The 21,855-nt window shown below is 40.6% G+C and overlaps 2 protein-coding genes across 3 annotated transcripts; one reads left to right on the top strand and one right to left on the bottom strand.

Moving 5' to 3' along the window:
* The first annotated feature begins 502 nt into the window (after positions 1–502).
* Positions 503–4,640, top strand: lypla1 (lysophospholipase 1). Its single transcript, XM_040044156.1, has 9 exons — positions 503–869; positions 988–1,019; positions 1,124–1,189; positions 1,368–1,415; positions 1,507–1,577; positions 1,664–1,737; positions 3,463–3,564; positions 3,925–4,101; positions 4,194–4,640. Exons 1-9 carry the CDS (start codon positions 801–803, stop codon positions 4,251–4,253), a joined length of 699 nt encoding a protein of 232 aa, XP_039900090.1. The 5' UTR covers positions 503–800; the 3' UTR covers positions 4,254–4,640.
* Positions 4,641–5,483: 843 nt separating this feature from the next.
* On the bottom strand, positions 5,484–15,095 carry LOC120741337 (regulator of G-protein signaling 20). Of its 2 annotated transcripts, XM_040044157.1 has the most exons (5): positions 14,967–15,095; positions 13,796–13,956; positions 8,595–8,678; positions 8,270–8,504; positions 5,484–6,479 (listed from the first exon to the last, which is right to left on the bottom strand). In XM_040044157.1, exons 2-5 carry the CDS (start codon positions 13,951–13,953, stop codon positions 6,285–6,287), a joined length of 672 nt encoding a protein of 223 aa, XP_039900091.1. In that variant the 5' UTR covers positions 13,954–13,956; positions 14,967–15,095; the 3' UTR covers positions 5,484–6,284. The 2 variants fall into 2 exon arrangements, with proteins under 2 accessions (XP_039900091.1, XP_039900092.1); XM_040044158.1 differs by lacking the exons at positions 13,796–13,956; positions 14,967–15,095 and adding an exon at positions 10,942–12,007.
* Between the last annotated feature and the right edge of the window lie 6,760 nt (positions 15,096–21,855).

The following is a 21,855-nucleotide window of genomic DNA, read 5'->3' as shown; positions in this document are numbered from 1 at the left end:
AATTCATCCTGCTGCTTCTATCAGCAGTTACATCATCAATAAACGCTAGTGATCCATTTCCACTGGCAGCCATACATATCCACACATAACACTGCCCCCACCATTCTTGACAGATAATGTGGTACACTTTGTGTTGTGATCATCCTGGTACAAATTCACCTCGGTTTCATCGCTCAAAAACATTTTTTTTCCAGATCTGTATTGGCTCTTTTGGATGTTTTCTGGAACAATCCAATCTAGTTACCACAGCTCTGCAGATCATCATTGTTCTTGGAAGTAGCTTATGTTTAAATATGTAAAGGTTCTTCTTTTTTTATTAGTATTATTTATAAAATTCTGAATTGTATTTCTTCAGCTGTGCAGTCACATTGTCTGTAATTTTCAAATACAGAAGTGGGCTGTGGAGGATTTAACAGCCGTCAAAGAGTCGCTCATCGACATTTCGCTCACCCAATGGCTGATGTGCATTTGTAATCGGGCCGCTAACGACATCCAATCAAAACGCGGAGGGGGCGGGACTACGAAGCGTGCCTGTCTTTAGCGAGTAGAACCCTAACCGTCGGTGTGGTTGTTTTTAACATCACATTTCAACTTCTAAGAAGAAATTCACGACTGCCAGCAGGGACAGGGGGCAGCGATACTTTGACCTCCATGGTCGGTCGGTATTTTGTCCTTCAGCTGTTTTATAGTTGAACGGCAGAGTTGGACAAATCTCGACACGGATTGACAACAAAGGGGGGGCACCGTTATTAGCTAAGAACAGCTAACTTCTCCCGACATAACAGCTGCCTCAGCGCTGCATGTGCGGCAATAACATGTCAGCGCCCTTACCTGCCATTGTGCCTGCTGCCCGTAAAGCCACTGCAGCGGTGAGTTAACAAGGCGACACAGGTCATTCACATGTTAGTGAAAAAAGCAGCTGTTATTAGACAATAAAGAGCCTAGTTTGTACCAGCATGTGCGAATAGGTGTTGTTTGTTTTGACAGGTTATATTTCTGCATGGCCTTGGCGACACTGGGTATGTAGAGAGATTTGTTTACGTCTTGTGTGTAATATTGGTGTTCATTAGGACCCAAGACACTTTTGCTTTCACCTTAACTATAACTGTGTCCAAAATGACAGACATGGCTGGGCAGAAGCTTTCGCAGGCATCAGGATACCACATGTGAAATACATCTGTCCACATGCGTAAGTATTTAGAGCAGTTAAAAGAGGAAAAGCAGGTTTTGGGAAAGTTTCAGAAAGTCCGTAAGCGCTTTATGTAGACTTGAATGCCGTATTAAAGGCTGTGAAAATGTATAAACCTGTTGACACATGTAGGGCAGTTAGGGCAAGCCATAATGTTACTCTTTTCCACTGATTACAGTCCCATCATGCCTGTTACTTTGAACATGAGGATGAACATGCCTTCTTGGTAAGCCTCGCAGTTAAGGAACATTTTTCAATTGAGAGTGTGGCTGTTGCATGTCGGATGAGCCTCACATGTATCTGCTCCCTTTCTACAGGTTTGATATCTATGGGCTGAGCCCGAATGCAAATGAAGACGAGGCTGGAATTAAGAGAGCGTCAGAGAACAGTATGTTGAAAGAAGGATTTTGATCCTTTTCAGGCCTTTTCTTTAGTCATATTCAAACATAAGGGGTTTCCTTAATTTCATTTCAGTTAAAGCTTTGATAGACCAAGAAGTGAAGAATGGGATACCTTCACACAGGATTATCCTGGGCGGATTTTCGCAGGTAAGTGTGGGATGTGCAGGAATGATATGTTATATAACCTTGTATTTTGTGTGTGTGATTTACAGGCAGTGTTATGATGGCGCATTACTGCCACTGAAAGTAAAAAAAAAAAAATCACTGGGTGAGGGCTGGTAACATCTTGCGGAAAATTTTTTCTTTTAAGTTTACTTACATAAGAGAAAACTGAGAGAAAAACTGGTGATTTCATAGGAAGAAAACAGCAGATTTACCAGAGAAATGTGTCAAATTGATGAGAAAAAATGTGGAAAGGTTGTGCATTAAATTTTTTTTTGTTTCAAGGACAAGATATTTACAGATTTTTAAAGTTAAGTTGGAAAGAAATTCACAGCCATGAGAAACACTAAAAGAATATGAACAGCACTTCCTTTTCAGTCATATTTATCCAGGCAGACAAAAAGCTACACTCAGTTCTAATAAAATATGTACTCCTTCGACCTGGAGTAACAGCACCAGTCGCTGCGTACAACTTTAATCTTGAAAAAACGCTTGATGCTAGGTGATGTTTTCTTTCAACTGCAAATGTGCAGTGAGGAAGGTGAGTATAATCATACAAACCACGTCTTTGGGTCCGTTAATAGTAAGCACTTATCAAGGAAATATTAAAGCTACTTTTGGTTGCTCCCTCATGCACAAGGTCGCCACATTGGGTCACTCCTAATGTTTGATTTGGCTGATATTTTACACCGGATGCCCTTCCTGATGCAACCCCAAAGGGATTTGTGTCTCCTTTTAGTTGAATGTGTACATAACTAAGCCATGGAGCCATAGTAGGAGGCAGTTATTATATAGTGTATTATTATGCTGTAAGCAGTTAATACAACAGCAGCCATCTAACATAGACTGAAAATAGGTTAAACAGATGTACCGTATCTAAAGCTTAATAACTGTTTGTGTAATCTATACAAAAACGAACTAAAAATTGAACAATTTGTTCTTATGCTTATGCGCAGGACTATTTTTTTGCTAATCTGTTTCTTTCAGTTGATATCAAACAGCATGATAACTGAAAAGATTAACTTGATTTAAATTATGGATGTATTTTGTGTCCAGGCACATCTTAAATTTAGGAAAGAAAAACACAAAAAACAACTAGGCGCTGTTTTCATGTACTTTAGGCACTTAAAATACAAATAATTTATTTCCAAGTAAATTATTTTGAAAGAACAAAAGAGGACTAGAGCCTTTAATCATGCAAACATACTCATGTTTTGACACTGCTAAATGAGCCTTGTATGTAAATGTGAATTCCCTTTATTTGACTGACAAATGTGTATTAATGAAGAAGTGTATTTGTCATGTTTCCTCTACAACCACATTCTTTGTATTTGTATCCTCTAACAGTGAGAAAGGCCTGTAGTGTCACAAACGTTCTGACTTAGATGAGTTACTTGTGTTTTCTTGGAGCTGTCATACTTGCACTGGGAGTTGTTTATTCTTTATTTAGTTGGGTATGTGGCCGTTAGCTCCCACCTGTGGATTATCCCATAGATTTAAAAGTCTGTTCAGTCGTTTATCCAAAGAAAACTGACACACACTTAGGTTTTGCTATAAAAACTGGACTGTTTAAATCAATCAAGTGTGGATTAATCAAGTGCTGTCCTCAAGCTGAGGTTGTGTTGATGTGTAGTTGTAATCTGTTGGTGTTAGGTTTAGTATCTTTGTGAGAATGATGTTTTTTTTGTGTGTGGTTTTTTTTTTCCCCAGGGTGGAGCGTTGTCTCTTTACACGGCTCTGACGACTCAACAGAAACTTGCCGGTGTGGTCGCTCTCAGCTGCTGGCTTCCTCTCCACAAATCCTTCCCTCAGGTAGAAACATTTCTGAGGGTGCAACCTACACTTTTAGACAGATCCACCTGAAATTTGTAGTTCTTAAAATTTTTGATAATTGACACTTCATAAAGTTGTGAATGCAAGTATTTCCTTTTGGACCGGTTAATAATAAGCACATATATGAGTGGGGTTTTATTTTACTTTGGGTTGATGTCTAATACATTTAGTAAGCACTGTATATATACACATGTAATGCTTCAAATTTTTAATTTATTTATTTATTTATTTTAGCAAACTACTCCTTCAATTGGATTACACTACCGGGATATCCCACAGCCAGCTCACATTCACTCATAATCAGATAATAAAAATAATCCTAATCTGTTCTATTCTCAGGCGGCTGCCAACAGTGCTAACAAGGACATGCATGTCCTGCAGTGCCACGGGGATGCCGATCCCCTGGTTCCCTACGCATTCGGCATCCAGACAGCAGAGAAGATGAAAGGTCTCATCAATCCTGCCAACATTACCTTCAAGTCATACCGTGGTCTACCTCACAGCGCGTGTCCAGAGGTGAGGGTGGGAATAAGAAAAAAAAAAAAAAGGCACATTTGACCGTGGAGCGCCGTCTGAAATGCTTTTTGCATCTTTTTGTGTATTTACAGGAAATGGTGGATGTCAAGCGATTCATAGAAAAGCAGCTTCCTCCTATCAGCGACGAATGAACACGAGTGTGTCCGCTCACCTGATCAACATCAACAGAGTCCTTTGAGCTTGACTCCAGTGAGACTACACGGACTCGAGGACCACTGACTTACTTAATTAAAAAATAAAACAAAGGAAAAAAAAAAAAAGAAACCTGCTGCTACTCATAGATAAGAACGGGGCTGTCAGCCTGCAAGAGGCATGACTGTACTGATGCTGCATACTGACCTGGAGCCACACACAACCCTCAGTGTTACAGTAGAGTAACTAACAGTAGTTGCTTGATTGTGAAGCTACTTTTCATTGAGACGAGCCATTTCTTGCAGGAATTGTATGTATTATAACAACTAGGGCTACATTTCATGGTTTAATACCTACTCTCTCACAATAAATGGCCTGTTGTTAAATGTTTTTCTTTTTCATTAATGTAGCTCTGGTCTGGTGATGAATTATTAATTAAGGCACATCGCCAAGCTAAAAGGTCAAATATTTATTGCTGCCAGCTTCTCAGATTTCTTTTTTCCTCCCTTTAGTGGTCACCACATTGAATCATCTGCCTCCATCTCCCCCTATCCCAGCGTCCTCTGTCACACCAACCCCCTGCATGTCCTCTTTCCCCTTCATCCATGAATCTTCTCTGAGGTCTTTTCCTCCTGTCTAGCATATTCAGCATTCTTGGTCAAACATATCCACTATCCTTCCTCTGGACATGACCAAACCATCTCAGCATTGCCTCCTAGACTTTGTCTCCAAACTCCCTCTGATATACTCATTTCTACTCCTGTCCACTCTGGCCACTCCCAGTGAAAATCTTTAGCTCGGCCTCTCGTCTTTTTATCAGAGCCACAATCTCCAAACCATCATAGCACTAGCATATTATAAACCTTCCCTTTGACTCTTATCTCTAGCCATCTTTTATAAATCACCCCTGACTCTGGTCTCCACCCGTTCCACCCAGACTTTACTCTCTTTCACTTCTCTCGTGCACTGTTCATTGCTTTGGATGGTTGATCCCAGGCATTTAAAATCACCCCCCTTCACTTTTTCACCTGCCCCCCTCTCATTTAAACACATGTAGTTTCTCTTCTGCTTTCTTTCATTCCTCTCCTCCTGCATTTGGGTTTACATAATTCTAGATACAATATTAGCACCTGGGATTTCATCAGCCTTCTTACCTGATTAAGTAGGACAGCCAATATGTTGTTGGCTGTCCTAAAGTGTAAGTCGTTTCTGAAAACTGTTCTTAACACACTGCAAAAACTACAGTACTACATGTGCAATACATAAGAAGGTGAAAGCATAGACTCTACTGTGAATGTTCATGACACATGACAGGAGAAGCAACGTATGATTGTGCTTTATTTATGTGAGAATTCATATAGTTATTTCACACAAATTTTTAAATACACAAATATATCAGTGGTCATGGTCATGTATTCAGTTTGTTTTTCCCTGTTTTGCTTAAATTAAATATAGACTAGTATCACAGTATTGAAACACAAAGACAAGATCTATTTCTGGGTATCAGCTCATCAAGTTGTAAAAACTTTGATCTTTGAGAAGAGCTAAAAGCACCAACGTGTGAAGTCATTGTCGCACCATTCGTTTTAGACCAAAGGTGCTAGTGTAGAAGATCTTATTCCAAGGCACTTTCCTTCTTCTTAATTTTACCGTTAAATAAAAACTACTACTTTCTACAAGAACTGGATATGCATTAAGGCTCACAATATACCTAAATACAAATGCAGTGCTCACAGATACATGCGTTCCCTCATTAAACAAGGTAGAAAAGTGCAATGTCAAGCGTTAGGGAGTATATAAAAATATAGATATGTTTTAGACAAGTAACTGATGCTGAACCGAGCATTTGTTCTTGTTTGCTCCAAAGGTTTTGGTAAGCTAATCGTGGGTAAATAAACAGCAGTTACAGCTGGATAAGTAGTGTTCATTTTCACGTCTGTCTTTCTTTAAATAGCAGGACTCCAACATGAACACGAAATTCCTTCGGGTGGGACGCATGCGCTAGAAAGCATTGTGTGGCAGTGGAGAGTCTATGGCTCAGAGGGAGACTGAGACTCCTCCAGGCTCTTCAGCAGATCTGCGTACGCAGATGAGTTTATAAAGCGGGGGTACGAGTCTCTCTGCATCAGCGTGTAGATCTGCTGCTGAGCATCGTCGAACGTGTGCGAGGTCGGCTCAAGCATATTGCGGTTTATCACTTCTCGGACGCGTGAATCCAGACTGACCTGGAGAGGACGAGGAGACAGAAGAATGTTCAATAGCACGGATGATGGATTAAATAATGCACATATAAAAAGACAGAACAACTTCCACACGAGGATTTTATACTCTGCGTGACACTTTCAGATGCTTGTTTAACTGCTCGTTACTGCAAATGCCTTATTAGCCAATCACACGGCACCAACTCAATACATTTAGGCATGTCGACGTGGTCGAGATGACCTGCTGAAGTTCCAACTGAGCATCAGAACAGAGAATAAATGTGATTTAAGTGAATGTTCCAGTTGGACTGGTCTAAATATTTTAACTGCAGATCTACTGAGATTTCTCCACACAACCATCTCTAGAGTTTAAGCAGAGTGGAAAAGAGAAAAAGAGGAAATATCCTGTGAGCCTCAGTTCTCTGGGTGAAAAAGCCTTGTTGATGCCAGAGCTCAGAGAACGGTCAGCCTGCTTTAAGCTGGCAAGAAGGCGACAGAAGCTCAAATAACTGCTTGTTATAAGAAAGATATACAGAAGAGTGAATAAACAACATGCTGAATCTTGAAGCAGATGGCCTACACCAGCTGAAGACCACTCCGAGTGATCTGATGTCCTCTAAGAACAGGAAACTGATACTACAGTTCACACAGGCTCACCAAGACTGGACAAAAAAAGATTTAGATTTCTGTTGCCTTCTATCAGCGGTTCAGGCTTCTGGTTTAATAATGTGTGGGATATTTTCATGGCACACTTTCAGTCTCTTAATACCAACTGAGTGTCGTGTAAACACCACAGCCTACCTGGGTACTGATGCTGACCACGCCCATCTCTTCATGACCACAGTGTTCAAATCATCAGAAACTGGTCTTTTGAACATGGCAATAGATTCCAAGGTGACCAGATCTCAATACAATACAGCAACTGTTTGATGCTGTTGTGTCATTATGGAACAAAATCTCAGAGGAATGATTCCAGCACCTTGTTGAGTCTGTGCTATGATGAATGAAGGCAGTTCTGTAGGCATAAGGGGTCCAGCCTGGTACTAGCAACATGTAACTAATGGAGTAGCCAGTGAGTATATATCAACGAGGCTTCCTGCTACCAGCTTGAAAATGTAAAATTACTGCTTTAACCACTTTTGACTCAAAAATATCTACTTACATGCCTTCTTTTGACATAATCCATAAATTAGTAAGGCGACTTCAACCTGTCAGTTCACATGCCTTTTATATGTTGTTTAGTGGTCTCTAGCTAGTCTTTTTTCCTTTTTTTATGGCTGTTGGCTGGTTTATGTTACTGGTAGCTACACTTGCTGTTGGTGGGTTATTAACAATACTGTTCTTGCAGCCTGTCATTAACATGATATTTATAATACTCCACTTGTTGTCAGTGCTGTTATACTTTGACACCCTGACTCTATATACACTCTACACCCTAAAACAGCCACTGTGAGACTTTTGGTGAAGTTGATCTTAGAGCTAAAAGAAAGGAACATAAAAGCTGCCTGCAATGCAGCAAAAGCAATCTGCAATATTACACCTCAGGAGTGAGAATGTGTTGATTGTCAGCATTTGAACTGTAGTAAAACATATGTGATAATATGGTTGCTACTTGGGATAAAGAAACTGAGCTGATTATTCTTTCATCCAAAATTTATTTACAATAAGCTAATCTGCAGATTATGAAAAATGTTTTGATATTTTAAAAATGACAACTTATCATAACATATCTGAGAAGATCAAGGCTAGAGAACACATTTATGATGTTCTGTTGATAAACTTAGATATGATCATTCTAAGTATTATTTACTCACCTCTTTAGGGGAAAGGATGGAGATGAAGTCCTCATAGATCTGGCGGACTTTCTCCTCCACCACAGTCTTGTTCGTCTCCTTTTTGAGCTCCTCGCAGGCGAGCCAGAACATCATGTTCTCCTCGCTGAACTCTGTTCTCAGGAACTGCCTGAAGCAGCTTCGCCCGGCTGCACTTTTCATCACCCTTTCAAATGACATCGCCCAGGAGCGAGTGTCTTCCAGAGTAGGCTTTGGGCTGGAAAATAAAAGAATAATGGATGCGTTGGCATGTCACCGAATTTCCACAGCAATGTCACAGATTCTGTATCGCTGAACTGTTTCTCACCTTTCTTCGCAATTAGTGGTTTTGTCCGTCCTGCTCTCAAACGTGGACCTTTGTATTGTTTCGTCTTCGTTTCTAACAGTCAAACTGAAAGACAAATAACACGGAGAGCTTTGACGTTTTGATCATGAATGTTTTTAAAGCAGTTTGTCACCCGGTTTTCAGTTTTTCACCCTGCAGCTTGAGCTAGACATTCAAAATTGGAAAATCTTCTAATGTGACCATTTGTTATCAGACAGAATAAATACATGTTATAATTCAATGCATGGCAAAATACATGTGGAGGCCCTTAAGGAGACATGAAAACACCTGCTGTTGTTTGAGTTTGTGTCACACTGGGCCTACGATCAGAACTAATGGGATCCGTAGCTACATTAGCCATGCAGTGTGCTGACATTACCATCAGGATTAAAAGTAATGCATTCGTTCCTCAGTCGCTGTGACGTGCATCACGACTGTATTTGTCCTTACAGCCAATAAGAGAACATTTTAAACATTTTGCTTGTGGCTAAACAATTTAGAAACAATGGCCGACTGCTCATAATTTGTTTGCAGGTGTACCAGCTAGCCTCAAAGCAGACATTGTGTAAATATGTTACATGATGATGCAAGTAGCAACCTCTGGAGCCGAAAACTGCATTTCCTCTAGTGGCCACTTGAGGCTGGCTCCATAATAGAGTCAATACCCACAGACTTCTGTGTTAAAATGCCCAAATTTAGAGCATGAAAAAATACGTTTATAATCTGGTATTTTTTTAATATGTAAAACCCATTGTTCAGGATACTGGTATTAGCAGCCTAGCTGTGCAGATTCACAGCTGTCCAAAAGTCAATGCACTGCACCGCGGTTGTACTTTTGTGGAAAATAGATTATCTGACTAATGTCATGATGACTAATGTCACTAATGTCATGTCTGTGAGGTGTAGCCATCCAAGATGTTTGTGCTTCAGCTTTGCCGAGTTAAACTGTAGTAATTTTTTCCTTTTACTTTGGGCTTCAAATCAAATCAAAATGTATTTATATAGCAAATTTAAAAACAACAGTTTTGATCAAAGTGCTTCACAAATTAGGAAATAAAAATAAGAGAAATACAACGCAAGACGAGACAAACATAGAAACCAACCAAATGAAATTAAACTATCTTACATCAAAGCCAGAGTAAAAAGATGGGTCTTTAAATGAGATTTAAAAGACTGAACAGTCTCAGGAGAGCGAATGGCAATAGGGAGTCTTACAACGTGGGAGAGGTAGCTAGCAAGTGGGCCAAGGGTAACAGTTAGTTGGTTCAATGGAATATGGCTGTCAAAGACAATAACTTCAGTTTTACTGTCATTCAAGATTAGAGAGTTTTGAGATAGCCAGGTTCTCACATCATGAAGACAGTTAAACAATGTATGCAATGGATCTGTGACATTCAAACCGCTTATTAGTAGATCCAAACTTTTCACACAACTCTATGCACTATGCAGTCATTGGTTTGACCGCAATCTCCCCTGCATACCAAAAGTATTCTAGAGTCAAATGTGAGGCCATCTGTTGAGCAGCTAAAGCTTGGCCCACGTTTGGTTCATCCAACAGGACAACGATCACAAGCACAGGAGCAACAGGACTCTATGTAGTCCTGTGAAAATCTTCTTTTTCACATATAGCTAGAGCCTTGTAACCAGGCTTGCTAGAACTAGCTGATCACTTAACACTCCACCCTCTTGTCCAGATACAGTTACTTCTGGCTCCCAAAAAGCCACCATGGTGGTGACCAATACACTAACCTTAAGTCCTCAAAATGCACAGGCCAAAAGCAATGTGATGGTTGTGATGGCCATGTTTTTATGGTGTGCGTTCAAGAGCAGTGTTTTTCTTTGTATAACTCCTTTCGATATTACATTATGACTCTGCTAACTCTTTACATTCACAGGGAAAGTGACATACCCCAAATGCATTATATGGACTTTAAAATTTCTCCAGCAGCAAACAATCAAAAACATGAGGAACCATTGGTTTAATATTATACAGTCTAGCCTCATGACTTCCCTTAAATAAAACAAAGAAGCCAATCCCAAATGGTACACATTAAAAATGGGCTGGTGTCTACATACCCTATATGTAGACACTAGTCTGAGATAATATCAAAACCCAGAAATACTTTAAATTTCATGCAATCCTCAGTCAAAAAGTCTATTGCAAACACTGATTTCCAACAGTGTAGTGTAGCAGGAGCACTATGCATTCTATAGTTTCTTCTTCATTTGAAATGAGAGAACATTTACAGCACGTTCAGGCTGATCCACTGGGAACGTTTGCGTAAAAAGTATAGTGTGTCAACTGTCCAGCTCATCCTGTGAGTCTCACCTGTGTGGAATTAAAACGTTCTCTCTGCCTGAAGTAGCAGCTGGCTGTCGGCTAATTGGTTCAGGTGAGAGTCCATTGTGAGCCATCCCACCTGGGAATGTGGTGTTTGAAGCTGTGCAACAATTAAATTGAAGTCATACAGATGTAGAATAAAAAACGTATTACTCATCCCCAGCGGAGTGAATTATCGCGACCACGTTCTGCATACAACAGGTCGGCTGTCCTCAGAGGAAGCAAAAGCAAATAGCTGATAATTCCAAAACAGGTTTAACCCCCCCTGAGGCCTCCGTCCGACGAGAGCCGGCGCCGGTCACGGGGCCACTGAGTTTATGTTTTTCTGGGTTGCTGTGTGGATGGTGCTGCTGGTAAATGAATGAGAGGTTGGAGTCAAAAGGGAGGTGCATCTGTTGTTGAGCTGTTACTACAACATACGTCTCATTTTATTCCAGACGGAAACTATTAGATTTTTATTTGATTTAACGTTTTCTGGTTTACGTCTCTGCAAATTAAAAATCATTGTTTGGACAAACCAAGACAGTTGGCGGCGTAATCTTTTGCTTTGGGAACTTGTAATGACCACTTTGTTCATGATTTGCTGTTTGTGGAAGCTTTTTTGGGAGCAGGGACCACTTACAGAGGACAAAATAGTCCTAATAACAAACTGAATATACACCTTCACTACCATTTGTACTCTTATGCTCAGCACTATTTGCATTCTAAAACTTTTCAAGGAAAATACTCCAGACATGTGATGTGATGGCTCAAAATCATATGAGAGTTTCCATAGCTTCAGAGTTAAAAACATTAAGCTCATGCTACTGCACAAAAAGTCCTCTTTTAGAACATCAGCCAGAGGTGTTGGCATCGAGGCTGATGGAAATATGAACACCAAACATTACCATCAGATTTGATCCACCATCTGAATCACATTTGAATGGCAATGGCTTGATTTTTCAGTATTAAAATGATCACAAACACACTCCTAATGCAGTAAAAGCATACCTGGACAAAACAAAAAACACAAAGTGGTTGTCTGTGATCATGGATTGGCCTCCCAGTAGCCTGGACCACAACATTACTGAAGCAGGGTGGGGTCATCTTGACAGAAAACACAACAAAAGGCAGCTAAAGTCCAAAGAAGAGCTTTGAATGGCCTTCAAGAAGCCTGGAGAACTATTCTGAAGACTACTTAAAGAAATTACAAGGAAGCTTGTCTAAATAGTGCAGGCTGTGTTGAAGAATAAAGGTGTTCATACCAAATAATAACTGTCAAGCTCATCAAAATTGTACAAACTCAGTTTTTGTCTTATATACTGTGTTTCCATGTATGTTTGCACATATTTCAGTAACACATGCACCCAATTCCCATTTTCCGAGGAAGCTATACAGCCATGAGGGCTGGCTCAAGACTTTGCACAGTACTGTCCCTATCTGTAGATATACCCATTTTAGTAATACAACAATCTTATTGGTTGCAGAGCTCTAGGGATCCTGAATCGCATTTCGAGAATCCTGCAGCTCTGTTGGGAAATGAGTTGTGAAAACACTGGATTAATGTGATGACTGGTTGTTTTCATGGGCCACTTACTCAGCAATCAATAAACTCAGTGTTACATCGGTAGATTTTTCTGTTTAATCTATCATAAATGACAAAAATGCTATTATAGTCTGTGAAATCTATGTGATAGCATTGCCAAAAACCGTAAACATTGGCATTGTGAGGTCACGAAACCAGAACACTTTAAGGTTTGGGTGTTTTTTTTTCCATCAGGTGCTTATCAGCTGAACCTCTCCCTTCCCTCATGCCTCTTGACAGGCTACATGTAACACATTTTGTCATACTCGCCATCTTATTATAGAGCATGAGTGCTTTATTTTGTTTGTCATATTCTTGTTTTTAACTTGAACAGGAAATTCAAGGAAACTGCTGCATATTTTTATTTCTTTTTAAGACCGGTTTCATTTCCTGTGCATATTTCATTGCTTTTAAAAGAACTGTCCTTTTAGTCTTATTGCTATCTATTATGCATTGCTATAGTTGTGTAGTTGTGCTTGCATTCTGTTTTAGATTTCTAATTGTATTTTTTCTTCTTTAGTTTTACTTAGGTGTAGATAAAATACAACACTGTACGTTCTGGCTACGCTTTAGTGCAGTTCACTGGGCAGGGTTGTTCAGCGTTTTTCGAGCGTGGCGCACTCCTTTCTGTGGCAACTAAAGTGATTTAGTTTAAGGCCACTTTGGTGCCTTAAACACGTGTTTTGGAAGTAAAAATAACAATTGGTGATCAGTGGGAGACATGAAAGCAAAACAGAGATACTAAAATTGCTCAAAAACAAGATCCACTTGAGTGGGGCTGTGGCAGAGACATAGAATAATGCGTGGAGACAATGGCACTCAAAGCAGCAGCTCACTCAGGAGCAACAACAGCACCTTGCATTCCTATGCCCAGCCCTACACTAGCTGAAGAAGGCAACTACCCTCCCCTTCACTATCTGCTTTCACTGCGTGCAGCCCCCAACCAGCTGCAAACGACACCCTCCCTCCCGAATTGTACGTAGTCACACCCTTTGACATCTTGCTCCTTGTACACACGCATGCCATATGCCCGCTGCTTGCTTAAGTCCCACAGTCTTATTAGCTGTGAAATTAGCTACAGCTGACACCAATCAGTCCTGCTGGACCAATTTTGAGTGAGTTCAGGATTCATCTCGGCCACACAACAACAGCTAGCAACTCATGCAAAACTCATGAACCCGTGAAATTTAAGGAAATGTAATTAATGAGAGGACTTAAGTCATCAGTGTATAAATCTGTGTGTGGATGTGTGGGATTCAGTGGAGTGTTTCTCCTTACCAGGAACAGCTACAGCAGCAGCACCAGCAGAAGCAGCAGGCATTTGAGGCGTTGGTGGGGGTGTTTCCCATTCTGTGGCGCGCTTGGAGGACACTGGCAGCTGCTTCTTGATGAACCTGCATCTGTCTCTTACGCATCTCCTCCCGCTCTGAGCCCATGGGCTGAAAGCAGAAGACCACAGTGAGAGAGCTGCGCGGAAAGCAGGGTGGTGGTGATGGTGGTAGGAGAGGTTTCACTGGAAGATCATTACCGCATTAAGCGGAAGCATCACACGCAAAACATCACAGTCCAAGAAATCGCAAGAGATTAGAGATCTGACAGCCGGCGCGCAGCTCTAAGGAGGATTGAGAGGAGGAAAAAAAGCGACTCAAGCCTAAATGATACGGAAATCTCGTGCTGAAATCCGTGCTTGCTAAATTGAAACTACCTGAGGTGAATAAACGTGTCTTGCGGAATGCGCGAACACTTCACGATCTGCAAGCGAGAGGTCAACTTTTGCACAATGCAACAGCAATCGACATGAAATATATAAATATATGAATGCAAACAGCTCGAGAAGCCAGTGGATTTTTTTTAATCAAGGGTTTGCTGGATTATGCTGAATGTAACAAAACCCAATGTGATGAGCAACAACCCCCCCCCCCCCCCCCGTTCCCCCCCTCTCTCCCTCATCTCCCCTCTCCGTCTGTGAGGGATGAGCAGTAATGATAGCGACAAGGCGTTACTCCTGGACCGCAGCAATCGCATCCTCGGGAGGATACACGATACAAGGAAAACAGTCTCCCTACAGCAAGCAGCCATTTATAGGAACATAATGCAATCATTATGATCAGAAATACTGATAATTTCGCGTCCACTCACATTATTCTCTCTCCCTTTAGAGGCAAAAAGAAGCAGCAGATCTGCTAATATCTAGGTTCGTTTAATGATCGATGATTTTATTTTAGCACGGATGACAGTGTGCACGAATTGTCTAGAAATTAATTCTAATATTCCTGGTTGCTGGAGGAACATCCAGATAAGAATGCTTCAGCCTCACTGGACCCTGTAACTACCCGCCTTATTTTCCAAAAAAGAAAAGAAGAAGAAGAAGAAAAACTGCACAAACAGTCGTGCTTTCAGTCGTTTTTAAGACGCTCTCACTGTTATAAAAATATAAATGTGTACTCACTGTGTCACCATGAATGCCAGAATACAGGTGATTTTTGGCTCGATCACGTCCGTCTGCCTCGGCTTGACACAAACCAGTTGGTTTCCTCTATGCGCATGCGTTTCCTGCAAGTGTGAAAAGATTTTTCTGCGTCCATGCATTAACTGCCAGAACACAATGTGCGCTGTCTGTTACAGCAATGGCTTCTTCTTGACAGATGGGGCAGGAAGTCTATTGCGTGGCACAGATAATAAACAGAGATTCTTGTAAATTATTATTCATGGGGGGTTTTTGTTTTTGGAGGCAATGAAATGCTGCTGGTATATAATCAATAAAGTTTCTGCGATTGGGTCAATTTCTGTTGAATTGAATTATGAAGAAACGTAATATATTCTTAAATCGTTGCCTGTATCACTCATAATCTGGTTGGTAATGCATTTATTTTACTGGGTGCATTTTTGGATTCTGGAGTCAGTGGTGGCAGATATTAAGATGCTGTAGACGTCACAGCCCTGACTAATTTAATCAAACATCTGGAAGATCCAAATCAACATCTGCACCTAGTGTGCTCCCACTGTGTTCAGCACCACTTGAATCCACCAGAGGGCAGCGGCGCTCTATTTAAAAACGCCGGGGCCTAGCAGCAGACCCCCAGGGGATGCTGAGCCCAATGGAGGGCAAATCAGGAGAAGTAAAATTCGATTAAGTGACTGTTAACTAAACTGAATCTAAATTATAAAAAGCAATCACTGCACTTCTTCAGCCATGACAAGATTCTGCTTTATGTAGAGAGCAGGCTGCATAAACCCATCTGTCCTCATGCTGGGCTGAAGCCAGGATTTTAGATCAGTTTTTATCTCTAAAAATCTCTGGCTTTTATTAACCATTTATTCTACGCAGTTCATTTAACCACTCAGTTATTTGTCTTTTCAGAATATGCAAAAGGCTTTTGTGCTGAAAACTAAAACAGAGTCAAATATAATGCTGCAGTTAAGAAAATGCGTTGGAGCTTTTTAGATGAATGCTACTTTTTATTGTACGTCAATCCATGTAAACCTATGTAATTTAAAATAATTTAAAATCAAACCTATTGTTTTTGAAACTCTGGTGTCAGTCTCCATACTTTTGTTGCAGCTTCTGAGTCGGGTGGTAACACCATGTGCTGCAGTGATAGGTGTACATGGTGTTACAGTAACAGATGGGTAAACATAGGTGTATTTCTAAAGGACATCACCTCACTAATGCTTAATAGTGTGACTGGATTATAAATTGCTATAGAATATAGAATATCTCAAATCATATTTTACAGCCCTGTAAAAAGTATTTGATTTTTTTTGCATATTTCTCACATTTAAATATTTCAGATTATCAAACAAATTAGAAAATTAGACAAAAATAACCAGAGTAAATCCAAAATGCAGCTTTTAAAGGATGATTTCATGTATTAAGGATTTTTTTAGTTATCCAAAACCTACATGGCACCGTGTGAAAAAGTAATTGTCCCCCAAATCTAATAACTGGTTGTGCCATGCTCAGCAGCAAGTACTGCAATTAAGCCTTTTTGGTAGCTGGCAGCGAGTCTTTCATGTCACGTGGAGGAATTTTGTCCCAGTCTTCTTTGTGGAATTGTTTGAATTCAGCCACATTGGAGGGTTTTTGAGCATGAACGACCTGTTCGAGGTCACGCCAAAGCATCTCAATCTGGTTTAAGTCTGGACTTTGACTTAATTACACTCTAAAACCTTCCTTTTTACTTTTCGAGCCTTTCAGAGGTGGACTTGGTGGTGTATATTGGATCATTACTTTTCTGCATAACCCAAGTGTGCTTGAGCTTTGGGGCCAAACTGTCATGTTATGCTGTGTTAGTAATAAACAAAGCAAGCCTGGGAATCCAAGGTTTCCAGAAATCATTAAACATATAAATATGGGACTAGGAAACCCCCAGCTTAGAGGGATGACTTGACAAAGGACACATGGAGACTCAGACAAAATACACAGAAGGTAATGAAGGAAGAGAAAACAGGCGCACAGCTGTAGAAAACTAACCAAACACAAGACTGAAAGAACAGAACAGGAACACTAAAGGGAACTAATACGTCTGAAGCCATCTATAACTAACACAAGAAAATACAAAATAACGCCATTAATAAAGAAGTATAAAATAACACAGAACATGAACATAAATTATTTCTCAAAACTCAAAAGGAATAATGAACTAACAGAAAACACAAAACCAAGGGCATGAGACCCAGGGACCGTGACACACAATGATGGCTGGACTTTTGCCTTCAGGTAGAGCTTCTATCAGAGAGCAAAATTCATGGTTCCATTAATTAAAACAAATCACCCATGTCCTGAAGCAGCCCCAGACCACCATACCACCACCACCACCATGTCTGACGTCTTGGTACGGTTTTATGTGTACATAGAAAATGTGCAGGAAGAAATCAGGACTGTAAATGTATGTTATTTATCAGTAGTTTTTAGCAAATAGAGACATTCATTCTAGTCTTTCTTAACACAACTGTCACATTTATCCAGGGTCTGGACCAACTCTAGTAGTACGCTGGCTCATGACCATGTCAGGTTGGGGTTGTGTCTTCTTTTGCTTTTGAACCAGGGATCTATTGTATGTAGAACAAACATGCAATTAACTATTTTGGAGCTAAAGATTCACAGGTAAATACAAACTTCAGAAATAGCATTTCCTGCCACATTTATCATCTCATGGTGACCATTTGTATGAATATTGCCCTCAAGTTGTGAACCACTGGGTGAAATGACCAAACTGCATACAGTTAAAATCAGCTCCAACTCCTACAGCAATAAAATGCTGTGTTTATACATGTGAAGGATCTCAGTGGCTCTTTCAACACTGTAATTCAAAGTTTAAAGGCAGAGTTCAAAAATAATTTCAAAGTAAGCCTTAAATAAAATTTTGTGTTATTTGCAGAGTGCAAAACACCCTGGGTCACAAAAAAGAACACAAAACAGACTGCAAAAGGTCATATAGAAAACACAGTTTTGTTGTCTGCAGTTGTAGTCTTTGAACTTGTGGACACCAATTTAAAAGATAAAATCTATTCCGGAGACAGCAGCTTTTCATGCTGTATTATTCTGAAGTGTTGCGTAATCTAACCAAAAGAGAATGTTTTCCTGCAGTAGAGTCCTATCCTGCAGTGACGTCGCAAGGATGAAAAAACGAAGCCAAACCACAAGTGCAAAAAAAATGCTGTCCCTGAATGGCCACTTGAAGCTGGCAGTCAATTTCCATAGACTGCCATGTTAAAATACCTGACTGTAAATGAGAGTCAACCATGTTTATGCCCTGGTACAAGCAAAGGGGAGGAAAACTAATCACACTGAATATGCTTATTTTTTCACTGTGCAGCACATTTTGTGAAATGAGATTATGCACTTCAGCTGAACTGGCATATGCAGCTGTGGAAATATGCTAGCTGCTTGGCTGGCAGCAGAGGGGGAATGCCCATGCCTTTCCACTTTGTATGTGTGACGCAGCTATAAAACATATTCAACACACACAGAGTCTCTCGCCCTAAGGTTCGCAATAAATCAAACATCTCGTCGCTCTAGTAATCTTTAAGAGGAATTGCCTCTTTAATGCCGCCTGCTCTCCGGTGAGACAACTGTTACTGTGATCTACTGCTGGAACATGCAGTTATAAGCACATGTGTGAATCTTTTAATCTTATCACATGGATGCAAGCGCCTGTAACCTGACAGCCAATAGGGCTCTCCGATATGGGTATCATTTTCAATTCAGTATGGTATCAGTCTCAAAGCTTGCAGCCCTGTACAAAATGATCCAGCCTTCCAAAAGACATTCAGTAAATCACCCACCCAGCTGTCTGTCGAGGCAGTTTCCAGCAGAGTGGAACGCACGAAATGTGCAGCTACACTCGCTCCCGTTATTATGTCTCTCATTTCACCATCTTCATTAAAAGTCATTACTCCTGCTTTGGCAGTGAGTAAAAAAAATCTTCAAATGAGTTGAAAGTAATTGTTTTTCTCTCATTTTTTCCTCAGTGATTTAAAATAGAGTTACACACTGCGAACTCCTCGCCAGAGTTTATCTCAGAGTTGCAGCAGTTTCCACTATAATGACTTCACTTCCTTTTTTTTATTATCAGCTCTGCAGCTTGACTGGCCATGTTGGGCTGTTGCATATCTGAGTGAGTGGGAGCCAGAAATATCCCGAAGGCCCCTGCAGGGCACTGCTGCACAGTATGTTTTTTTGAAGAATATACCTGAATGTGTCCTCGGGTGAATCACATCCACACAGCTGACGGATGTGGCTTAATCCTGGGACTCTAAGTGAAAGTAGACATGTAGAAGCAGAGTACTTAGTAGCACATGAAAGCCTTGCTCATATATTACTGGATGGGAATTACTTGTGGATTTTCTCATATATAACTTTAATAATGTTGCAGCTGCTAAAGGTTGAGCAAATTTGGTTAACTTTATCGCACATTAATGTTCCCCCTGGGATCAGGAATGTCCCGTCTTAATCTATAATAAACTTGTATTTAATCTTTTCGGCAGCATAGGGAAAGGCTGGTTAGCGCCGTTTCCTCACAGCAAGGAGGTTCCTGGGTTTCAATCCACCAGCCAGCAGGGGCCGTTGTGTGTAATTTGCATGTTCTTCAGGCCCCATGTGGGCTTCCTCCGGGTGTTCCAGCTTCCTTCCACAGTCCAAAGATGCACATGTTAAGTTAGCTGGTGATTTTAAATTGGCCATAGGTGTGAATTTCTGCATTTGCATGAGTTCTAGGACAGGTTGCTATTGGTTACTCCACCACTCACTCTATGACAGCTGGGACATGCTCTAGCATCCCTGTCACCCTGACATGGATAAGTAGAAGAAAACGAACGGATCGATTGTTAATATTGTATTATTAAACTATAAGTAACCAAGGACTAACGAGATCTTTTGTGGCTGTCTTGCTATCTTTGGTTTCCACCACATTGCCAGAGTCACCCACAGATTGCGTGGAAGATACTGACTGACATTTGTTAACTATCCAACAAACTGTAGTGAAACTTGAAAGAGTGCAAACTGCAAATGGAGAACATCAGACTTTAAAGTAAAAGTTGCACCTCTTTACAGTTGAAACCGTCATGTTTAAACATCTTGAGGTCTCTAGGTTTGTGTAATAGGGGCTCAAGCAATCAATTTTTACAGGAACTGCCAGCAACCTCTAACAACCGCTCACAGCTGGTCAGAATTATAAATTTGTCCACAGTGACTGGTGGGTACCAGTTGGTCTTTAGGCCTGTGTGCCTTGGGCCTTACACTGACATCAATAAATATTGTCAGTGCTATGATATGGTGATGTTTTAGAAGATTTTATGTCTTTTACAGCCAAGGTCACTACTCATATTACATAATATCCCTCAAACACTTTCATTTAGGGGTGTGACTGCTTGTGAGCTCCGTGACTTCTCAGTACTTCACATGTTACAGTAACCTGTGAATTGTGCTGAACTGTGGGCCGGATAAGATACGATGACACTGATGTTTTGGCCACTTGGGGACATTAAAAACTCACCATTCGCATCAAAGAGACAACGTCTTTTAGGCTAACATCACATCTTCTGCGTTATAAATCTGGTCTTTAGTGTACAAAATAGTCCACTTACAGATGAGTGAAAGTTTTTCCTCTCTTCTTTGAACTTCAGTGCGTTTATAGAAACACATTTCCCTCTGTCAGAGAACTGCAGCTGGTTTCCGGCAAACTGTTCTTACTGGAGGAAATTGGTTTGCCACAATGTTAACCAGCCACAGGCAACTACAGGGATCAGAAGAACAGAAGGAGCAGAAGACCTCCGACTGCATACAGCTTAAAGGAGGGGCGTCATCAGTCGGCAGACACTTTCATTTCGATGAAATGAAAACTTCAGAAGTGTCTTAATTTGTTTTCCCTCTGAGCCCTTCATAGATATTTAAAGTTTTGGTTGCCGCCGTCATTTTCTTTGTTGTTGCGGAAAGCAATACCCTGTGACAGATGCTCACAATGAACATCCGCTATATGACTCTTTGCAGCAGGGAGGTGGAATCATAATGATGAATATTACCTTTGGAGGGCTTCCAGTAGAGCGTAACACTTTTATTTTTTATTCAGGACCTGAATTAAAAATGTATGTTTACTGACAGTGCAGGCATGCTGATTAATGCTTCATCCACCTTCCGGATCCCCGTGTGGAAGACTGTGCTATATTCCTCCTGTATCTGTGTGATATTATGACTTGCTTGACTTGTTTTGACACATCTGATGACACCTATAGCACTGTGGTGACAAGTATATGTGAATACTAAAACTAAACACAAATGAGAGTTATAAAAATCTCACATTAAAGCCACGGGCATAGATCTGCTCCTCTAAAAGCTTCCACTCTTCTGTGAAGGCTTTGCAGAAGATTTTGGAGCCTCGGCTGCAGGGATTTGCTCTGTTAGCCGGCATTAGTGATGCTGGACACTGATGTTCAGAGATAAGGACTGACTTACTATAAGAGTTAAGACTTAAAGAAAAAAAGTTTTCTTTTCTGGAGTTAGTGAACCGGGGTGTCACCTCATTACCACCAAGCCGTAGCAGATCCATCGTGCCGACATGATGAGAGACTTTTGTTTTTACAGCAAATAGTGAAAACCAAGCAAGGTGGTAGTTTGTATCGTTTGACTGCAAGTTTCTGGTATATATCCTTTAGTTTGGTTTAGTTGAGTCAGGTGAACTGATATTACAGATACCTAAAATGTCTTGTTCTTTCCTTTTAAGTAACTTCTGTAAAAGCCTTGTACTGTACGGTGGCCCTGAGAGGTCAAACACACGCTGCGAAAGCATGCAAAACACAACAGAAAGTGGAATAAAGCACAGTGGAAATAGAAATATGAA

This window comes from Simochromis diagramma, unplaced genomic scaffold, assembly GCF_900408965.1.
Source record: "Simochromis diagramma unplaced genomic scaffold, fSimDia1.1 OVJJ01000602.1, whole genome shotgun sequence".
NCBI classification, from domain to species: Eukaryota; Metazoa; Chordata; class Actinopteri; order Cichliformes; family Cichlidae; genus Simochromis; species Simochromis diagramma.
This window is presented reverse-complemented; position numbering and strand designations above follow the sequence as displayed.

What these genes read in the sequence shown, in the direction of transcription:
- LOC120741337 (XM_040044157.1), bottom strand. Translation starts at nt 13,953, where the DNA reads ATGGGCTCAGAGCGGGAGGAGATGCGTAAGAGACAGATGCAGGTTCAT. An exon ending in TGCTGCTGTAGCTGTTCCTG is followed by an intron (nt 8,679 to 13,795) that starts GTAAGGAGAAAC and finishes TTTGTCTTTCAG; the next exon opens with TTTGACTGTTAGAAACGAAG. An exon ending in ACCACTAATTGCGAAGAAAG is followed by an intron (nt 8,505 to 8,594) that starts GTGAGAAACAGT and finishes TTTATTTTCCAG; the next exon opens with CCCAAAGCCTACTCTGGAAG.
- lypla1 (XM_040044156.1), top strand. Translation starts at nt 801, where the DNA reads ATGTGCGGCAATAACATGTCAGCGCCCTTACCTGCCATTGTGCCTGCT. An exon ending in AAATACATCTGTCCACATGC is followed by an intron (nt 1,190 to 1,367) that starts GTAAGTATTTAG and finishes CACTGATTACAG; the next exon opens with TCCCATCATGCCTGTTACTT. An exon ending in AGGATGAACATGCCTTCTTG is followed by an intron (nt 1,416 to 1,506) that starts GTAAGCCTCGCA and finishes CCCTTTCTACAG; the next exon opens with GTTTGATATCTATGGGCTGA.